Source organism: Botryllus schlosseri, chromosome 8, assembly GCF_051294905.1.
Source record: "Botryllus schlosseri isolate E-star chromosome 8, Bs_hap1, whole genome shotgun sequence".
NCBI classification, from domain to species: Eukaryota; Metazoa; Chordata; class Ascidiacea; order Stolidobranchia; family Styelidae; genus Botryllus; species Botryllus schlosseri.
This window is the reverse complement of record NC_137243.1, coordinates 26965606-26988085: the sequence shown is the minus strand read 5'-3', so window position 1 is coordinate 26988085 and position 22480 is coordinate 26965606. Positions and strand designations below refer to the sequence as shown.

The window sequence follows — 22480 nt, the reverse complement described above, 5'->3', positions numbered from 1 at the left end:
GACAAATATTCCAAAACGTTAAGGCTTACTAAAATTGATATATCCGTACCTTGATGTTAGATCTTGGATAAGACGGACAGATTTTCCAAAATGTTAAGGACGATATCCACAATGGATACAGCTCCGTACCTTGATGTTAGATCCTGGATAAGACGGACAGATTTTCCAAAACGATTAGGGCCACTATAATTAATATATATCGGTACCTCGGTGGTAGACCCTGGAGAAGGCCGACATATGTTCCAAAACGATTAGGGCAACTAGAATTAACGATGGATATACATCGGTACCTCGGTGCTAGACCCTGGAGAAGACCGACAAATATTCCAAAACGTTAAGGCTTACTAAAATTGATACATCCGTACCTTGATGTTAGATCTTGGATAAGACGGACAGATTTTCCAAAATGTTAAGGACGATATCCACAATGGATACAGCTCCGTACCTTGATTTTAGATCCTGGGTAAGACGGACAGATTTTACAAAACGTTTAGGGCACTACCATAGCGATTTACAACGTAGCTACGTCGTGAATGGCTATGGAACTACATAAGTTGAATAAAAATGAACATTATAACCGGAAATAATAGGCCTATAACATTAGGAATACCTCAAGCCAGTACTGCTAAAATAAAGACCTTAGAAAAGTAACCCATGGTTGAACTTGTCCACACATTCGTTTTTCGAAACTGATGTGTCGATGATTGAGTATGACATTAGAATAAGACCCGCCTTGTTTGCACATTCGTTTCACGAAATGGATGTGTCTTACGAGTGCACTTATGGCACCATGATCAGTACGTGCATGCGAATTATTGTATTGTGACAACGTTACGATAGCAAATGACGCGAAATTCTGATATGTGTGTGTTTTAATGTCCTCTCTGTGCGCATCGAGTGTATCTAAAACTTGTATGACAAGAAGAGCGTCTGGAAAACATGCCGAGAACTTAATGACTTGCTCTCAATAAGACCATAATAAGACTGGGTGGAGTGATGAAATGGCATGAGAATATCGAGATGGACTGGACATTCTATTGGCATTAAAAAAACGACTTGGTGGTACCAACTCTAAAATTTCTATTCGACAGTCCCGAATGACTGCTCCCCTCGATAGAATCTAGGGCTTAATGAAGTGAAATAGAAGAGATAAGAAGAAATCCGGCGCTAAAAATCACTGCTCAGCAAGGACCAGTGAACCAAAGGTTGAAATGTGCCGAACAATGCCCGCCAAAGCTCACGTTAAAGATAACGAAGAAAGGAGACGACGAAGACGACTGCAAAATCAAGGAAAGATACGCAGAAGAATCGTTTCATTATCAAGGGAGTTGAAGAAATCGGGTTCGAAATAGATGCACGAGACGAAAGTACCCAAATGTACGGTTGCCAAATATGTCCTGGACATACCATGATGGAGATCGGAGAAGATGCGTTTGACGAACAACGACATGAATCAATCTGCGGCATGATGACGAGACGCACGAGTCATAACAGGACATTGGTATTTTCATGTGAGGGTTACTTTGATGTAATATTGCATAGTGACGCCATTTTGTTCAAGCACTGCCTTTACTGTATCTTTGATCAATACCATCAGGTTGCTTTAAAATGGCGCTAACATTTTATGTCGTAGATATGTGTATGGGTCAGTGAACATTTATTATGTGAATAATTGGTTGTTACCACAGTAATATGATAGCGAGTACTATGCCTGTAGGCTTTAATTAGGCGTTATACACCGACCACGCCCTATATTAGTGTCGGGACCCTTCACCCTAGCGGGATAGAAGTTTAGGATTAGAAATGGTTAGGGATTTCTCCAGAAACCCGTGAAAGGGGCCATGGGTGTCTAACAGTGCTCAAGTAAGCAGCACCTTGTTAAGGGTAGTATCGCACGTGCATTTTAATCGGCATATGATCATTTTAATTGGGTCGACGATGCGACGTCCTTAATGTTAGAACCTCCCGGGGTTACGCGTTATAACTAGCTACGCACCCTTAGACTAAGCTAGGAACCTCTACCTTATTGGAGCATGTGTAGAGTTAAAGATTCGTGGTAAATCAAATCTATTGTTTGTGAGACACGGTACATACGAATGAATAAAAAGCTTATACACACCGATACTAAAGGAACCCAGAGATATAACAGAAAACATTAGTTCGTGCATGACTATTGTGATTGAATGGTGTACAATGTAGCGATATGTCATACATGAACTTTACGGCAGGACAGGCCGTCACATGCATTATGTGTGTAAACTAACCTTGGAGCTGCTTTACGGCAGGACAGGCCGTCACATGCATTATATGTGTAAACAAACCTATGAGCTATTTTTCGGCTGGAAAGGCCGTCACATTAGTTATGTGTTAACAAACCCTGAAAGATACCACTTCGGCAGGAAAGGCCGTCGCATAGTTTATATGCGAAAACAAACCTTGGAGTATTTAAAATACATTTTATCGTGCATGAATACGAATAGGTTTAAGCTTCATCTTGTGTTATAATTGATGGATATTCTATATGCCAATATTAACCGAGTTTTGCTTAAATACCTCATTCTGTCTGCATGATAATGATTGGAGTATTTGGTTGTATTAAGGCCTAATTACACGTTATATAAGGCTAGTTTAGAACTCTGGACCTAAGGGTCATTGTCTGATGCTGAAAGATACCACTACTGCAACCACTGCTACTTCAATCAACGTCCACGGACGTCGTCTGGACAGTACAGTGCAATAAAAGGTCAATTCTTTGCCGTGAAGTGATCCGAACCAAGTGTAGACGACTCGCATACCAATCGTTATGGAGCTGCACTATAAAGACACAAATGGAGGCACCACTGGGATACTTCCGGTGTAAAAACATTGACCTTTTGATGTTCTCAAGGACGACCCTCGTGAGAATTGTGCTCCATGTGACGGTAGTCACTTCTGTTATATCTCTGCTTATAATATTGGCATCGATCTACGCACACCTTGCGCCGGTATTCTATCCTACGAAGACTCCTGAAGGTCTCTCTGACGACGTCACTACAACGACCGAACTACTACATGTCCCACATAACGGATTTGCTGTGGTAATCACCAACAGAACTGACCCGGTTATCTTCATAAGACATTCCGTACCCACGACGCAAGGACGAGTGATCGGGGACAACACAACCACGTCCGTGAGTAATTTACCTCAGAACGGTACTTACCCTGGCCAGTAAAAGGCACGGAACTAATATACAGACAATCAAAATTTACATAAATTATGCGAAGAATGCTAAAATTTTTTAGGAAGAAGAAAAAGAAGCTGTCAGAGGCGGCTGACGAGCTCGAGCAGGGTATCAAGCTGCTGAAAGCAACGCAAAAACGCCATGAAGACGTCAGACAACAAGAAAGACAGCTGGCAAAAGACGTGGCTGATCAAACAAAGGTACTAAAAGAAGTCAAATCAACTCTGCCCGAGACAAAAAAAGGGCTGGAAAAGGCCAAGAAAGAAGGCAGGCGAGCTCAAGTCCACCTCAAAGCAGTATGCGATGCCACTCCGAAGGTCAGCGGGAAAGTCTCCACTGACGTCCTCAGTGAGATCTTGAAATCAGAATTTGAGCTGGGCAAAGCCCATGCACAAGTGGTTGGGGATAAACCACCGCCACCTTCCTCTCTGTCCGTAATGTCTACAGTACCTCCACCGGCGTATGATCCGCTCGTTGGGCAATCGTCCAGGGCAACAGCGCCCCTGCCCACGCTTACAGTTCAGAAGGGCCTGGATTGCCATACCGTGACGGCAGTCTACCCTGCGTTGCCAGGTTCCAAGCCGAATTCACTATCTGATTCTCGTCCAGGAACGACTCCATGTTTACCGGTTCGGAATGGGACACGCCCCGAACGACGAAGGGGGAACCTAGTCGATACACCCAGTCTATTCCGGCAAAGTGAAAACGGGACCGACACCGATTCAGACGACGGCTATGCGCACGCTCGAAAGCGGCTCGGGGCATGGCTCGACGATCAACGGACCGCCGAGAGAACCCGGGCCAGAACACAAGGTGCGACCGGCAGTGCGACGAAGCGCGTTACCTTTCAAGAAGGGAGAACGAACTACCGACAAGACGGAGGCGAAGACCCTGAGGACTCGGGAGAAGATACTGATGCCCAATTGGACAGATTGGGTAGGAGAATAGCGGCGGCACGGGAGGCCATTCGGGGAACCACACGGACGCTTCAGCGAGACTCTGGTCAGCCCAACCCAACCGAACCCGAAGAGAATATGTCAGACATCTCTGAATACCTCAGATTACCTCGGTACGCATCTGCCCCAAGAGAAAGCGAAGGAAGGTCGAGACTTCCGCGAGATCAACCACAGAATGATGCCGTGAACCTGGTGTTAACTACGCCCGAAAGGTTCCAGTCGGAAACGGAGATGCTACAGCTAATGATGGATCCAGGGGATATGCCCCTTCTAAAGTGGATGGCTAATACGATGAGACGAATACGACACGGCGAGGGCGACACCGATACAGATATAATCCTGGCCAATGCCATGCAGAAGAAGTTGCGGAGTGCAGGTCGCCTCAAACAAGCTAATCAGCTGGGGAATTTCTTCAATACCAACTCGGGAAATGCAAAATGGGTCTCGGTCATGAAATCATTGTCGCTATCCAACCCGCAAGGCTTGGTTAACAATGAAAAGGTCATCAACGATTTCCGGAGGAATTATCAGTGGGAAGACGAACCTCTTCCGCTGTTGAATAGTGCCCTAAAACAACTAGAGATAGATATGGAGGCTGAAATCAAAGAGAATCCGGATGGGCTGCGACTCTTCCGCAACCTAAGACAACGATTACCAGAAGCACTTAGGCTGCTGATGCGGGGATGGGATAGCAGGTCTTGGCAAGAGGTGGCGGAGGATTTACAGCTGTACTGGAATTCTGAGTTCTTGGATGAACAAGAGGTACGTTCCACCTCTCGGGAGGTCAGAAAGACAATGTCACCCCTACCACCTGTGCACATATATTATGTTCAGCCTGCAGGACCCATGATGCACAGTTACCCTACTCACGGGAGTGAAGATGGACGACTGAACACCCCTCCCCCACCGATTATAACACCACCTCTGATGGTGCAACCATCCTCACCTAAACCACCTCTACACATGATCGGAGGGACACCACCCGAACCGTCTGGGGAAATGTGGCCACGGCAGCTCGTCGGTGTCGGGCAAGCTTCACAGCCACGACGTAACCCTCCTCGCGGCACCAAGACCAACCGTTTTTTTACCAACGTTATGAGTGGCAATGGGTTCGGCAGACGTGGTCCGACTCCCAGGGCTAAACCTGCCCGACCACAAAACGTGCGCAACGCATCGAATGGACTCAACGTTACACCAACGCGAAACTCCAGGTCTTCTCAACCTAGTCAGGGACCAAGTACTTGGAACCGGACACCTCAACTGACGAAGACGCAGGACTCTGGGATCGGCAGGGGTGGCCAGGAAATCACACCATCAAGCAGTCAGGAAGCCCTCCGCATCGCGGAGAGCCAAGGGGAGAGATATAATTTTCTTGGGAACCCAAACATCTTCGCCCCTCTAGGCTTATATCTGAAACCTCCTCAGGGGCAGTCCTTATCCGTATGTTTTTGCTGTAAGGCCCCGGGACACCAATCCCGAAATTGCGTGGCAAAATTCATACTTCGGCTAAATGAGGAGGTGCTTACCAAGAATGATACCTTGGGATGGGTAGTTCGCAAGCGAGTACAACCAATACCTACTCGCGTTAAGGAGTCCGCTGAACGTGATTGGGGGCCTTTGCTTGCGAGGAATAACATACTGACGGTCCCGGACCTCGACCGATACCTTGCCACCCAAGGCTCTCCCTCGCTGACACAGAGAACTGCCTTGTGCGAAGCCTATTATGACACTAGGCCAAAAAATAGAGATAGAACTCACTGGCATGATAAGGATCAATGGGGTCCTCAGGGACCGTCTGCACAGCCAAATCAAAGCAATAGCCAAGTGGCCTGGACGGAACCGCTATTTCGACGCCCGCCACGTCACTATGACGCCTCACACTGGACGGATGAGGAACTTGAACAAGGGTTGAGACTCTCAAAAAACGACTGGGGGTGCTGATTGATCCGGTAAATCAGCTCCCAGAAAATTTATTACCCCAACCCGCAAAGATTGTTCATAACGCTTCTCTACCCCTTAATACACCGGATAACCCTCTACAGCCAGACTTCACGGAGTTATTCGGCGGTCGGCTTTTGTACTTGACTGATTCAACAACCGGTACGACATTTTTGGCCGACACGGGAAGCCTACCTAATCTAATTATGAAAAATATCGTAAAAGCCATGTATCCAAAGAGCTGGGAGGAACGGCAACTTTTAGATATGAAGTTACGTGGTATAGGGGGCTCCTCCCACGTTGACTCATTGGTTGTAATTGGTTTTGACGAACTACCGGTTCAATTTGCGACCGGGAAAGGAGTCCCTCTCAATGTAATTGGCTTAAAATGGATTGATCGAGTCCAACAATTACCAAGCATAGTTACGGAATTGAAAACCCCGTCTAACGCAAATGGAGAGTTGTCTTTAGTAACACTACATGATGAGAACCCGTGCAATCAATGGAAGGGAACCGAAGTCGAAAGCGGTATTAGCTACACTGTAATCGACGATGGGTTGATGGATGCTGCAAACCAAGATAGCGTGAAGCGGAAAATTACCGCTGGCGCGAGTACCAAAATGGAAATCACCACTGGTGCGAACGACGAGTTGAAAATCACAACTAACGTCACCCAGAACCTATGGAAAACTGTTGGTGTCGAGGCAGGAATGCCTGCTGACACCGTTAATGAAGACGTCGAGCGCGGAATGCCCGCTGGCGTAGATAAGGACCTGCACGAGAAAACTGGTCCCAAAAACTCTCGCGGATGCACTTGTCCGGATAAATGTAAAAATCCGGCCCATAGATGCATGGCGACCACTACAGCTGACGTCGAGCGTGGAATGCACGCTGGCGTAAATACAGACCTGCACGAGAAAACTGGTCCCAAAAGCTCTCGCGGATGCACTTGTCCGAAGAACTGCAGAACTTCGGCCCATAGATGCATGGCGACAGCTACAGCTGACGTCGAGCGTGGAATGTCCGCTGGCGTAAATAAGGACCTGCACGAGAAAACTGGTCCTAAATGCTCTCGTGGATGCACTTGTCCGAATAACTGTAATGATTCGGCCCATAGATGCATGACGACAGCCACAGTTATGATTACTTTCCCAGAAGGTTCAAACAAAGCAGCTATTGCCGGTCAACCGGATACACGCCCAGTCATGTCCGACAAGGAGTCTGGGGATTTTAAGATGCACGTCACCCCAGAAATAGGGTCCCCGGCGGAAAAGGAGTCCATCGGCGTGACGGTAGGCGCGGGCACGCGCCGAGATCAGAGGCCTACATCGAGGGACCTCGCCCTCTCTCCACCAACACCAAAACCTCGATCATCACGAGGCTCACACCAACCCATGGTTGGACCAGTTACTGCGTATGTTTTGCATAAAGACACTAACTCAAGCGTCATGACGGAACTTGAAGATATTTGTGTACAATATGTAGCGCTGGCCAAACTCCCGTACAAACCTCCTGACCTGACGACTCCAGAAAATACCATTATTTCTGATGAAGTCTGGAAAGCCTTCTACGCGCCGTTTGCGTCCGAACTCGAGCACCTGCGTGGTCACCTCGGCTCCTCACACGCCATGGCATACAGATGCGGCATCGAACTTAAGGACCCTTCGACCAAACCATTTGTATCTGGACCTTGTAATTTGAAGGGGGAGGGCCAGGCGAAGGCATTGAAAGAAGCCCAAGGAAGAGAAGTACTCTCCCTCTTAGATTTGAAGAAAGAAAACTGGAAGAGACCACACCGGTTACTGTTGTTAAACCTGTGGACATGCTTTGTAAAACTAAAACTGACGAAAACCTTTCAACGATTGAGATCGATGGTTAAAAAAAGGGGACAAAATGAAAATGTCAAACCAACTGATGCGACTCATGGGAAGCAACAGTTGCAAACTCGTCGCGCGCGAAACCAAATCGACGGAATGACGAAAATCATGGTGGAAACGCCTAGAGAAACGTCAGTGCATCCGGTTACCACTACGGACGCTCTGCAGAACTTCACGGATGACGACGGGAGCGGCATCGGAACGCACTACCGAACTATGGATGACGGCAATAAGGTAGGTGCCGTAACGTCCATTTTGTATTCATCAGGAGACGACAAGGACGACGTATTCACGAGTAGTGTCGAGCTGATGACCATTACGGTCAACAACGGTTGACGCATTGCCACTGTCTGGGCAGAAAAACCCAGGGGTGGGAACATCCGTACCTGAATGTCCCCGACTATCAAGAACCACCGTGGAGAAGATATCCACAGAATTCGTTGACTACAACTATACTCAACGGCTGCACGACTGGTGATGATGGAAGGTGAATATAAGGTAAGAGGATTGTTCTTGATCGATAGGATGATTATGGAAGGTGCGAAGTTGATACCTACCCTAGAAAACGTGACTGAATTAGTGGCGGTAATAGGGTTGATTGCTCCGTTGATTGTAACATGGGTAAGTTATATAATGTGTCGTCGACTTAGTACCTTAAGTCGCATGAGGAACACGAGGAGACGAAACGGAGCAGAGCAATGGATGGCGATAAGAGTAATACGAAACACAACGGAGAATGACAGAGTTTAAAGGTTAGAGATTAGGTTCTTAAAAATTAGTTGTAAATACAGGATATACCTATTTTCTATAGTGAAGTAGTGAAGCGTGATGCTGTAATATTGGTAAATCGTTGAGTGACTTTGTGATATGTATAAGGCACACAAAAATAATCCCGACGAGCCAGTGTTTGTAATAGGTATCAAGTGAAGTATTTTACGTAATGGGCGTAGATGGGAAAAACTCAAACCTCGTAACTAGAAATACGCTGAGTCAGCACTTTTTATTGGAAAATAGAGGGAATACAAAGGGCCCATACCTGCTGAGATTATAAGGCAAGAAAAGTGTACATTGTGGAGATGTGCGAATTTCTCTATAATGGGAGTAGACGGAAAAAACTCAAACCTCGTAACTAGAAATACGCTGAGTCAGCACTTTTTCAATGACATTCGAGAGAGTGCAAAAAGAAAATGGCATCTGAAGAAAAGGCCGTACATAGGGGATCATTAATGCACATGGGGATTCATTGTTTTACTCGTGTTCCCTGTGTACGGGAAATGACGGCGTATAGTTCATGTGATCCCAATTTTCAAAACTCAGAACTAGAACTAGAGCAACTCATCTTCTAAAATCTGCAACTAGAACTAGAACTACTCACTTTTTAAAATCCACGACTTGCACTAGAGTTATAAATACTCTAAACACCATCGAACTAGATTGGTCAACAAACTATAAGATTCGTAATTTTTACAGGTCTGGGATCTTCGAAACTTGGTCAAGCAGTAATAACTCGAGTGTAACATAAACCCTTATATTTTAGGCTGAGGGAGGTGACCACCACTAACTCGCTGCAACAGGATCCTCGCGAGAAGATATTCTACGGCGAGTTTCCACTGAGTTTTGCATGGGGCGCAACTACGAGTGCCTTTCAGGTTCGTGATTTTCAAGTGCTGTTCGGACATTTAGATGCATAGGCTAACGTTGAATATCCAGAGATGTAATGATTCAAGTTGCAATTTTTAGTTGACTCGACTCAACTTGACTCGCGACATCTTCCTAAAAATGGAAAATGAATCGACTCGACCCCAGTCACTTTGTGTATTGACTCGAGTTGTACACGAGTCATGGCGTATGACTCGACTGAGTCATATGACTCGAGTCAAATCGGGCACAAAATGATTGACGCATGTTGGTCGAAGCTTTCGATATCGATATGTCCAGGCGCCGAATAGTCCAGTCCTTGCAAACTGAGCCCAGCGATATACAGCAGGCCCGCAATATGGTCAAGTGACAATATTATTGACCTATGAAATTCGAAAAATTTTCGCGCCTTGCGCGGCACTCTAAACATGTTCCTTCAAACAGATAAAAGGCAGTTTCTGGGTCTATTTTTCAATCATCGGTACTAATATATGAGACTGGAATAAGCCATACAGCTGGTGTCAAGGCATCCATGACTCCACACATTTTTCAGAAAATGACTGTCAAGTCAAGTCGAGTAATAGCAAGGAGTAATTGTAATTGTAATGTAATTGAAACATACAATGGAGTAATTTTAATTATAATTGTAATTGTAATTGAACTGAATTATTGTAATTGATCCAACTCAGTCGCTGACCTGCTAGAATTTATACGGGAATCAAAGCGTCACATTTAAATACTCTCTGTTTTTTTAATAATGATTGTAGTCACACTTGGACAACTGGAAAATATTCAGCTATTCCAAATTAGATTAGAATTAAAATTATAGCTAAACAGTCTTTTTTTCCAAATTAGATCATAATTAGAATTACTAAATTTGCGAAAACTTGGACATTGAATCACATTCAGTTCATATCAAATCAGAGTTCATCCTGCTAATCATGACAATGGGAAACGTCTGTACAGCGAGCTTGGTTCGTTTCGCACGATACTGTTCTCCTGTAGCATTTTCAGGAAAAGCAGAAATTCGATTAGAATTGAAATTAGAGCATGGAAGCATTTCACAAATTATAATTAGAATTGGAGCAAGGAAATATTTTACTGCACATTTTGAATGGAAGACTTCATTGTTCATTTTTAGTTATAAATAATTCAAAACTCTTCGAATCAAAGATTGAAGGGGGCCACAGTGCCGGAGGTAAAGGTGACAACATATGGGACGAATTCGCAAAACCACTTATCCCAACAAATGAAATAGTATCGGCTAACAGCTATGAAAATTGGGATCAGGATATTGCATTACTCAAGGAATTACGGGTAATGTTGATCAAAGTTGGTCAATTCGTGTTGGCTTTAATAGTAAAATAGATCTTTCCCTTGTAGGTGTCTCATTACCATTTCTCAATCTCATGGTCCCGGATTTTACCAACTGGATTGGCAGATAATATCAACGAAGAGGGAGTAACGTATTACAATAATATCATCAATGCGCTGCTTGACATGGGAATAACGCCAGTAGCCACTTTGTACCATTGGGACATGCCATTGGTATGGTCATTTGTTGTTATGACATTTGTTGTAAAAATTCTCCAACATTATTGGATCCCAGGATATCAGTGGAAATCAAGGGTGGTTGGATGAAAAATTGATTACTTATTTCGCAAATTATTCAAGAGTCTGCTTTGGAAGGTAACTTGGTGCATGGCTTTGCATTTACTAGATTTGTACAAACTACTAGATTTAAAAATGCCCATTTAGAACACAAAACTACTAACTCTTGCGACTAGAACTAGCAATAGGACGGCCCAATCTTAAAAATTGCAACTAAAACTAGCATTAGAACGACCCACTTTTCTAAATTTGGAACTAGAACTGAAATAACTCACTTTTCAAAATTTGCAACTAGAACTAAAACCACTCACTATTCAAGATTCCCAAGTAGTACTAGAACAGCTCGCTTTTCAAAATTTGAAACGAGAACTAGAACTAACGACCCTTAAAAATCCTAAACTAACTAATAATACAACTAACCAATAATTGCGTCGATGCGTCGATCACAGTATTCTTCTCTCGCAATTGGCGCGCTGCGGGTTCCGGGGTCCACAACTAGAGCTCATGAAAATCTACGCGACTGGGAGATATCAAATGGTTTCGATATCCAACACTTTGTCCTCCCCCATCTTGTTACCTGTGCTGTTCTGCAAGGCTCTGTTCTTGGTCCTGTCCTTTTTATTTTATATGTCAATAATATCTTTGAAACCTCGTCATTGAATCACACACTCTTCGCTGACGATACTCACCTCCTATCTCATGCACCTACTACCGCAAGCTTGAATGCCGTCACCCGCGATCAAATGCCCAAAGTGCATGAGTGGAGGTCCCAAAATAGCATTCGGGTTAATGCTGCGAAATCCCAATTATTGGTAGTGAACTCCTGCGATAACCTAACCGTTGACATCGCTGGCCAACCAATTTCCAACACTGAAAATGCCAAATACCTTGGTGATTTACTGGATTCGAACATTTCCTGGAAGAGTCACATACAATGACTCAAACCTCAACTATCGATGGTATGTGGTCTATTTCGCCGCCTTAGCTACACTCTGCCAGTCTGCGTGCTCTTGATACTCTTCAACACTCTATTCCTATCAAATTTACAATACGGACTTCTTTTTTGGGGTGCTGCCTGCAAGAATACAATTGACCCGCTGCAAAAACTTCAACACCGGGTCATCCGTATCATTGCCAATGCCCCCGTGGGGACCTGGATGTGCAACTGATAAATCGCTTCTCGAACGATTTGGTGTTCTAAACTTAAAAGATATGAGTCCACGAAGAACAACTACCATATGATCTGGACGGAATACAAAAAAACGCATTGCTCTATCAAGTATGCCGGACCCCAATTGTGGAACAGCACCTCGCCTGGTATCCGACAGTCGTCGAGCATGTCCGCATTCAAGTCGAAATACAAGCAATTTCTTCTAAATCAATACTAGCCAGTCTTCAGGATTACTGGACCACGAACTAACATCGACCTCGCCCTCCGCCACATGCCACCTCTTTTTGTCGCTTGCGTCTTATATTCTCTGCATAACTTTTCATTCAGTGTGCATGCCTCTTCTTTACTTCGCCTAGGCTAAGGTGGTTGTCTGATGGTAAAGGCTACTCCAAGTTGTTTCGACACCTTCGTATCTTTTCATTGTATTGCAGTCCTGTGATGTTTTGAAACGGTGAAAATATTAATAAACCTGATTGAGACTAAGTACTGATAATACGAATTACTATATTGCAAATGGGCTAAAAATTATTGCAGATAGAATTGTAATTTCCAAAGAACTGGTTTTCGACCCCCAAAACCTATCCATTGACTACGCCACCGTTAGTAGTGATGACTTTGAGCTAGTAATGTCTGCAAGAACATCACACAACAACACGATTTTCTAGTTGTTCGACAAGCAAATTCTTTTTAAAATGCGCATCTCGAACTAGAACACCCACTTTCGTCAAAATCGGCAACTAGAACTAGATTGGTAGTTTGCCCCCCAATAATTCGCTAATTGCCGATTGCACTCTTCCGAAGATTTGGAGATCGTGTCAAAACCTGGATAACCATGAGAGGGCCTACCACGGAGGCGAAAAATGGGTACGAAGCGGCCACATTTCCACCGGCTCTGAATGTGAGTGCTATTGGTTTACATTAGTCCTATAAATATATGTATAATGAAATGCAATAAGTGTTGTGTTAATGATAATTCTTGTTTGTATTTAGGGAAATGCTACAGCGGCTTATCAAGCTGCCCACAATATGATATTAGCCCATGCTCAAGCCTGGCATATATACGACAATGAGTTCCGCGTTATGCAAAGAGGAAAGGTATGCATCTCATGACATGCGGAACAGTGCTCTCCAACCGTTTTCAGTTCGCGAAACACTTTTAATGCAATTTTTATCCGCTTTTTATCCGCCACAATGAGATATGACCAGAAGAATGAAAACAAATTAATGAGAAAAGAAACAATGTTGTTGCAATAGAATCGTAGTATCTTATGTCCATTTATTTAAATTTTGAGATCCCTTTTTGCAAAATTTTCATATTTCTTCAGCCATATCTTGCACACGTTCATGTTTGCCACATTGTTTCAAAGTTAACCATGGCAGAAAGAAAATGAAGACTTTACATAAATTCTCTCAAAATGTGGAAAATGGACATAAAGCTACTTTAACTCCACAGCAACGATATATGCATGCAATTAATGCGATAGTTGAGTTTGCATATTATGTAATATATATGATCAGATCAAGTCTAGGCTTTATTGGCATGATTTTCCTACTCGTAAAATATCCAAGACTACCTAAGATTGAGGCACAGGATCATCAGTATTGAAAAAGTTTTTTATTTTATTTACATCTTTAAAAATGCTATCATATCAATTAGAAGATTGCTGGCATTTTCCCTATCAACTAAAATCAACGCTTTGTGATACATTGAATAGAAAACTGTAACATTGAAATAAAACATTGCTTTGCGACCCGCTGGTTGGGAAGCACTGATGCAGACGGTACATTTTCCTTTTTACAAACATCCATGTTAACCCCAGTGAATCATATAACTGCTATCTACTTTTATTTAGGAATAATTGCCATCGTTCTCATTAGGTTTCTATATCAATGGATGCAATGTGGGGAGAGCCATTTGACAGAATGAACCAGAACGACGTAGATGCAGCCGAAAGGTTCATGCAGGTAACATATATATGTATTTTAGATTGTAATGCATATACGTATGCAAGTGACACTGTAGGCACGAGACACACAGCTACACAGTTGTAATTTATTTAAAATCTGTTTAAAAGCACGTGCACAAATACTACAAGTACCAACACAAATATTTTGATTATTAATTGTGAGCTGATTTTATACATTGTGATATCATGTCGGAAGTCTGTACAATGTACATGATGAATTTGAGCGCCCAAATTGTTACGGTACGTTTAGTTGGTTATAAAATTATACTAGTATTACATAACTACCTGTGTTAGGTACTGATGCTGATTTCATAGATATCAATATATTTGTGACACATTTTTATCACATTTCTATAATTCAAGCAGTGGCGGCTCGTCCTATAGGGCAACTGGGGCATTGCCCCACCTAAAATTCTGTTCAATAACAATGATTTACTATTTATATACGCTCAGCAATCAATATATAGCGAAATCACGGCAAAAATCGCATTCTTTTTGTGCTTTCGCTTGTAAATGCCCATATATAGCGAAGTCTCTACGAAAATCGAATTATCTTCTGTGTTTTCGCTTTGTAAATGCTTAACCGGGGCTTGCCCCGGTAGCGCTCATAATAAGCTTTCACTGTCTGTTCTCTCAAAGCCGCTCATAATAAAGAAACGGTGAACCACTCTCTCTTATTCATCTAATTACCGAGCAACCGGGGCAACTTGACAAGTCGCCCTGCCAGTGTGATGTAACACTGGTATATAAACCTGAACTATGTTACCGTCCTATGCGTTGGGTCGACCTTTGCTGGTATAAGGCGATTTTGACGGTGTTTCGCAACATAATAATTCTTGAAACTTGGTATGTTATGTCGTGATGGCGGTATTTAACACTGCTCCAAGTTTCAGGGTTGCTACTTAAAGTTTAGGGTAGTAATTTCGTTTCCAAAGTTGACTGTGTGCTGATCCGTCTTGTATCGCAAACAGATTTTACTCAAAAGCGGGTATTGGTCTCCATTGATTTTGACGATGTTCCATACCGATATCGGTGATGACATTTGGCATAGTAAGTCTTAATATTATAACGAACGCTGTACCAAGTTTTAAGTTTATCACCGAACTATGTGGTGGTAATTTCATTTCTAAGTCGAGTGAGAGCTGACTCGTCATTTATCGCTAACAGATTTTACGCGAAACCGGTATTGGTCTTTATTGATTTTAACGATAGGCCTACTCCGTATCTAGATCGGTGATGAGCTTTTGGACAGTATGTCTTGATTTTAGTAACGAAGCTGTGCCAAGTCCCGAGGTTGACACTCAATGATTAGGGCTGTAATTTCGTTATCGAGGTCGAGTATGGTAGAGATATCTGACAGATAGGCCTAACTACCGCATTGCGGATTTCACGCAAAAGCCAGTGTTGGTCTGTGCTAATTTTAACTGAGTTTCATACTGAGATAGGGGATGAGATGATGATCTCATGAAACAGTTTACTAAGATTCTCGGTTTACATTAAAATATTTACTTTATTTTATATTCTCCAATATCAATTTCACCGTGAAATTGTGGCCTTCAAGCCATTTGCTTACAACCCCCTGTCAAGCGGGATAGCTAGTTCGTTTTCGATGACGGCTAACAGCTGATGACTAGATCAGCCTATTCCTCAATTCCTATAGTTGAAGAATCGCTTTCTTTCAACTTTGCTGAAGTAATTAGGCTCGATGCGTTAGATGTGCTCATGATTCTCAACGCTCTCATTCTGGGTATTCCAGATTTCAATGAGCTCGTCATTAAACTTTTTGCAACTATGAAGCGAGTGGCGCAGTTGGTTAAAACACTGCAGTCACGACACCAATGGTTGCCATGGCTCTGCCATGTTTCTATGTGTCGGAGGTTTATCTGGGCTCCTCATCGCCGATCCCGCTGTAACACAGCGCATTGAAAAGCCCAGACGAAGAGAGAGCCGAACTCTTGAAAGATGGCAGCTAAAGATCGCGTTCCAGGGGCAAAAAGCACAAAGACTTCTGACATTTATGAAATTGATGTACTGGGCGCAAATGACTATAATAGCGATAAGCGCCAATGATGTAATAAAACAAACAAACAAACAACTATGAAATCACGCCGCGCGCAATAGGCCTACTAATACAATGTTACAATATGCAGGTATCAACTACTGTACTTAATATTTTCTTTCGAATAATTTGAAATACGTAAGCTATATTAACCATGCCTAATGTCTATACCCCATACAAACCGTGTGTGACCACCACGAAGTCACATTTTCACGTAGGAATACACTATTGTGGCGTCATTTATACAATTAAAATCGCGTGCATCCCTTGCCCCACCACCCGATATTGTCACGAGCCGCCACTGAATTCAAGTCCTATAGAACTAATAGTTATTTTGATGTACATTTGAAAGTTCATCAAGTGTACATAACAGTGATTGTGTTGTAAAATTATAAACCAATTCAATTTTTGAACGAGCATGAAGCAAGCAATAAAATTCAGTCCGACCAATCGCTCTTCATTGCAAAAAATAAAATGGTGCTGTACTTTGCTGGCTTTGGTACACGCTTTATTGCAGTGGTCTCAAGCATGTGGCGCGATCATTTTGTGCGGCCCGCATTTTGGTCTGCATTTTGGATTTTGAAGTAGTCGACAATAGTTAACCGCCACATATCTTTTTTTAGCTTTGAGAACTTTAAAATCGGTCTAAAACTACTTCAAAAATCTGAAACTACTCATCAAACTTTACTGTCTCATCACTTTCAAAAGTCACGATACGATAGGAGATCATCTATTACGTCACATTACCTGTTTATGGTGGTACAACATGATCTGTTGATGATTCGTGACTGAAAATTGTGATTTGGACTCGGGCGCGACCTTTCTGAAGAATTACTCGAGCTGAATGGGTGATAAAATAAAAATAACATTAAAAACAGACTTGTGACTCGGAACGCTGTGAGAGAGAGGGAGAGAGATATGATATTCTTTCTCGCCTGCACCATCGAGATGCTTTGGCGACGAGTTGCGATACGGCCCCATGAGGACATGTAGTCTGCGCCCCCGTTTTTTTTTTCTCCTCCATGCTGTCCGTGATTGCTGAGCGCCTAGCAGGATAGCTGCGGATACCATTTATCGAGTCTTTGGTATGACCCGGCCGGGGATCGAACTCACGACCTACCGCTCGAGAAGCCGGACGCATAACCATTACACTATCTCGCTCGGATTAATCTTTGGTAAATTCTAAAATATTCTACCTATAATTGTGAAATGTCAAATGTCTGCTAGCTGTAAAATTATAACGCGACATCTTTTACGATGTCATGATGACAACGTATCTATGCAGAGAACCACAACTATTTTATTCAAATATTTAAAAATGTGATTTTGTTTGTGCCAGGTTTGAATTTACATTAGCAAATCACATTTTCGCAATGTGTGTGGAATGCCAGTCTGCAAGGTACCGTCAGATAACGCCTACTTGGAAATACATTGAATACCCTTATTATTGGTGTGGCGACCCGCGGCACCATCAAAAACTAGGAAATTGGCCCGCAAGCACATTTGAGTTTGAGGTATTTTTAATTTGCAATTTAGCATATGACCTCAAAATGAGGCGTACCCAGGTTGCTGTTCAAATGCTTTACGTTCCGAGAACTCAACTGCACGCAAAATGATTTGCAAATTATGTGGTGCACATCATGCTGAAATCACCAAGATTTGTTATCAATAAGCTCATATTTTGAAAGAATCCAAACATTGTATCAAATGTCGCTATGCGACAAGAAATATTTAGCTGAGACTTGAAATCTATCCGGTACTGCATATATTGATCTAACATTCCGGTCTTCACTCTACTGATCGATGAAATTTTGATCTAGTCCAATCGGTATTAATGCACTTGGCCAAGGCAGACTAGGACAACTAGATAATTTTAGTTATCTAATTAGACCGGTGGTTCTTAACCTTGTCTCCAGCCCCCTCCAGGGGTGATTTGGATTTTGGAGGGGCGGAAACGCTCAGGGTGGAGATGGGGGGCACTGGACTCAGGGGGGCGGTATGGGGGGCGCTGTAAAAAAATGGCCTCACAGTGGATGGTGAAATAAGGACATATGATGATATAGTAGAACAATAGTTCTATATATTCCTATCTTTTCATTGTATCGCAGTTTTTTGCTGTTTTGAAATGATGAATATATTATTAAACTAATACTTACACCAATATCTCGGGTTATTTTCCACAAAATGTTTTAAACTAGGTATTTTATCCTGCGGCTCACTATGTGTCGAAATCGTAAAGGCACTGTAGGCTACTGTAGAACTCTTGAGAGTGATGGCCTTTGTACATTAAAGATGTTTTAACCTTTTTGAATAAAATAATGAACTAAATATACTTGCATTTGGGAGCTACAAAATTAAATTGTCAGAATATTTCTTCATCGTTTCATAAAGGATGATACTTCCCATTCCCATACCCATTCATGTTAAAGTTAAGAGCTTGGTGCAGTACTAAATTTAATGTGAGCAAATCTCTACCACATTATCAGTTGATTTTGTAGTCACACAAATCAATAAAAAAAAAATAAATACAATTAACTTCCCTGGATTGCAAATCGCATAGGACAGTGGTTCTCAACCTCTTTGTCTTCACGGGATTACCAGTGAACCCAGCCCTCGGTAAACCCAGCCCTCGGTAAACCCAGCCCTCTGTGAACTCGGCCCTCGGGAACTTTTGTAATTAAGTGTATTAACAAGTATTATTTTGAATTAATAAACTAATATTGTTATTATCAACTGATTTGTCGATCTTGTAAGGAGGTCAGGGCATGCGTAGATCACGCAGTCACGGCGTGATCAGATCACGTGATCACGATTGCGCAAGCGCCAAGCGTGGCCTTACAAACTCGGCCCTCGGTGAACCTGACCCTCTTGAAATTTTGTATTCACCGGCAACCCTAATATCCCAACTCCCCCAACCCTAATATCTCACCTCCACCAACCCTAATATCCCCCCTCCGGCAACCCTAATATCCCACCTCCGGCTACCCTAATATCCCACCTCCCCCAACCCTAATATCCCACCTCCACCAACCCTAATATCCCACCTCCACCAACCCTAATATCCTACCTCCGCCAACCCTAATCCGTGAATACAAAATTTCCCGAGGGCCGAGTTCACCCAGGGCTGGGTTTACCGAGGGCTGGGTTTACCGAGGGCTGGGTTCACCGGCAACCTTCTCGGACCCCTTTTGGACCGTCATGGACCACGCGGGCCCCCGAAAGTTTTAGTTCAAATTTATCTCAATTATCGCGCAATCGTCATCTGTCCTGCGCAAATGATAACTGTAGGCTATAGTGATAACCAGCAATAAGATGACTTTTCTTGAAAATAACATCATACTATTTATGTAGAAATTGGATTGACTTTTGTTATTTCAAAGTTAATTTTGCAACTGCATTTGATATGAACGAGTGCCGAAAATTCATTTCCACAAAGATAGGTGGTGGTGAATGTAATAAAAATGCGTAACGCACACATTTGGGTATGATCGCAACAAATTATTTAAAATAAATAATTAACATTTACCGTCAAGCCATTTTATCAAGCAGCTCATCTTGGATGTCTGATTTCAAAGACTATTCTAATTCGTTTCGACACCTTCCTATCTTTCATTGTATCGCAGTTTTGTGGTGTTTTGAGATGATGAAAATATTAATAAACTGATACTGATACTGACTGAAGTTATCATGGAGAACGGTTATGTAAATCACAGAAGAAAATGGATTTTTGTACACATTTCAAAGTCACCGTGATTGACCTTTCTAATCCAACTTTTCATTTTTCCACAATCCCCAACAAAATATCGCGAAATAGCAAAATATATGTATCTGTAGGCTATTGGTAATTTAGAAATTAAAATGAGTCTCAACAGTAGGATATTTCAACCCAGACTGTTGAGAACCACTGGCATAGGAGAATTCGGGATGTGTAGCCTATATTAGTTATTGTAATCTAATTTGGAATAAACTGTAACAACAATGATAGTTCAAACTTCTGATTCTAATCTAATTTGGAAACTATTGTGTAGCTATACTGTAATTCTAATCTAATTGGAAAAAACTGAGTATCTATAAATTTAATTCTAATCTAATTCAGAAAAACTGTAGCTATAATTTTAATTCACAGTCTAATTTTGGATAAACCACATAGCTATAATTCTAATCTATTTAGTAAAAAACTTGGCAGCTATAAATCTAATTATAATCCAATTTGGAAATACTGTGTAGCTATAATTCTAATTGCAGTCTAATTTGGAATAAACCATATAGCTTTAGTTCTAATCTAATTAGGAAAAGAATGTGTGGTTATAATTCGAATTATAATCCAATTAGGCAAAAACTGTGTAGCTATAATTTCCATTCTGATCTTATTTGGAAACACTATGCAGCTATAATTCTAATTCATAGTCTAATTTAGAATAAACTAAGTAGCTATAATTCTGATTGTAATCTAATTATCAAACTTAGGACCAAGGAATGTTAATATGCACATCTATATTTCGAGTTTCACCGTTGACTCAAACCTTGTAGATTGTTGCAAATATTTACACCCAAGAGCGCTATTTATTCCGCCCGAGTTTAGGGATACACTAAGAATACTGTGTTGGAACACTTGAGGATGTTCAAACATAGGTTACTTATTAAAATGATGAATAACGACACTTTTGATGATAATGCAACGCTACAAGATACCAAGATGCTTACTAACCATTTTCTACGTCAGTGGGAGATGGGTTGGTTCATGGGACCTATCACAAATGGAGATTATCCGGCCGTAATGAAGAAATACATCTATGAAAAAAGCATGTCCGAAGGCAGGCTTGAATCGAGACTTCCATCGTTTACAGCAAACCAGAAAATCTCCGTAAAAGGTCATCTTTTATATTCACTATGGATGTTTAAAAAATAACTTTTTCTTCAAATTTCATCGGCTATTCGATAAAATTGTGTTAGGTTGGCTAAAATACGCTGCATGCCAAATTGGTTTCGATTCCAACCTGTAGAAGCTATATGGAGTTTTAAATTTAATAAATAAAAATTTAATTGTATTTTCAAAATTTTCTGCCAACCTCATGATGTTTTAAGCCGTCTACAAAAAACCATGCATATCATATTTGGCCCTATTCTAACCCGTAGAAGCTATTGGAGTTTTTAATTAATTAATAACAATGAAAAGTGTGTTTCCGAAATTTGTTGTCAATGCCATGACATTTTTAAGCCCTCTAAAAATCTATCAAATTTGTCTCGATGCTAAAATTCAAAGATTTTGAAATTTGGCCCAATTCCAAAATTGTGAAGTTGGCAAAAAACACCATGCACCAAATTCAGCTCATCTCCGAATGGTTGAAGCATAGGTATGGGTGTTCAAAATTTTGGATTTGAAATAATAGTATTTACGGTAGGATTTTTATAATAATAATGATCTCCCACCTTAAGTATTATTATTATGCAACACAAAATTTTGATCTCTTATAATCGTTTGGAATTGAGTCAAATTTGGTGTGAGTTGTTTTCTTGGCCCACTTCACACTTTTACCGAATACCCAGTAAAATTTGAAGAAAAAAGGTGCACGGATACATCCTTTTCCTTCATATTAAATGCACACTGTATTCAACAGGAACATTGGACTTTATCGCTATCAACCATTACACGACAAACTACATCATACAGTCTGACATATACGACAACGCGACTGCTCCAGTTCTACATGCGGAAGATTGCCGCCAAGCTCCCTCTCCTATCCCACCCATTGATGAAATTCCGATCCCTACCATCCCGGGATATATTCCAGACTTTGACACTTGTTCGAATGTGACCCTTCCTAATGTCCCAAGGCCGGGAGATGCCGAATATGATGAGCTCTTAAAATATGCTATGGAAGAAGCCAGCGGTCGGGGAACTAAAGCACCTGATATCAGGCCTCAGCCTGAACCGTTCAGTAAGTAGAATATGGCAGACCACAGTCAACTGGTCATGCATGTGCAATTATTTTTCCCAAGAAGCTCTATGAGATGTTCAAAATATTGCAGCAGTCCGAACCA

General features: G+C 42.0%; 2 protein-coding genes and 1 long non-coding RNA gene across 3 annotated transcripts in view; 1 reads left to right on the top strand and 2 right to left on the bottom strand.

The window, feature by feature from the left end:
- Window positions 1-2204, bottom strand: part of LOC145445449 (uncharacterized) — a 197959-nt gene extending 195755 nt beyond the window's left edge. The window contains exon 1 of the mRNA XM_080323638.1: window positions 1875-2204. The gene's annotated coding sequence lies outside the window, so the exon portion shown is untranslated. The remainder of the gene's footprint in view (window positions 1-1874) is intronic.
- LOC145445474 (uncharacterized) overlaps window positions 1-22480 on the top strand; it is a 142026-nt gene that overhangs the window by 37362 nt on the left and 82184 nt on the right. Inside the window, 9 exon segments of the mRNA XM_080323667.1 lie at window positions 9530-9641; window positions 10804-10947; window positions 11014-11178; window positions 11240-11319; window positions 13214-13310; window positions 13403-13507; window positions 14291-14377; window positions 21162-21309; window positions 22057-22377. Coding sequence (XP_080179793.1) covers window positions 9530-9641; window positions 10804-10947; window positions 11014-11178; window positions 11240-11319; window positions 13214-13310; window positions 13403-13507; window positions 14291-14377; window positions 21162-21309; window positions 22057-22377 — 1259 coding nt within the window.
- The window catches only part of LOC145445470 (uncharacterized), a 153681-nt gene continuing 147429 nt past the window's right edge, over window positions 16229-22480 (bottom strand). The window contains exon 5 of the long non-coding RNA XR_013917037.1: window positions 16229-16286. This is a non-coding gene — a long non-coding RNA (uncharacterized LOC145445470). The remainder of the gene's footprint in view (window positions 16287-22480) is intronic.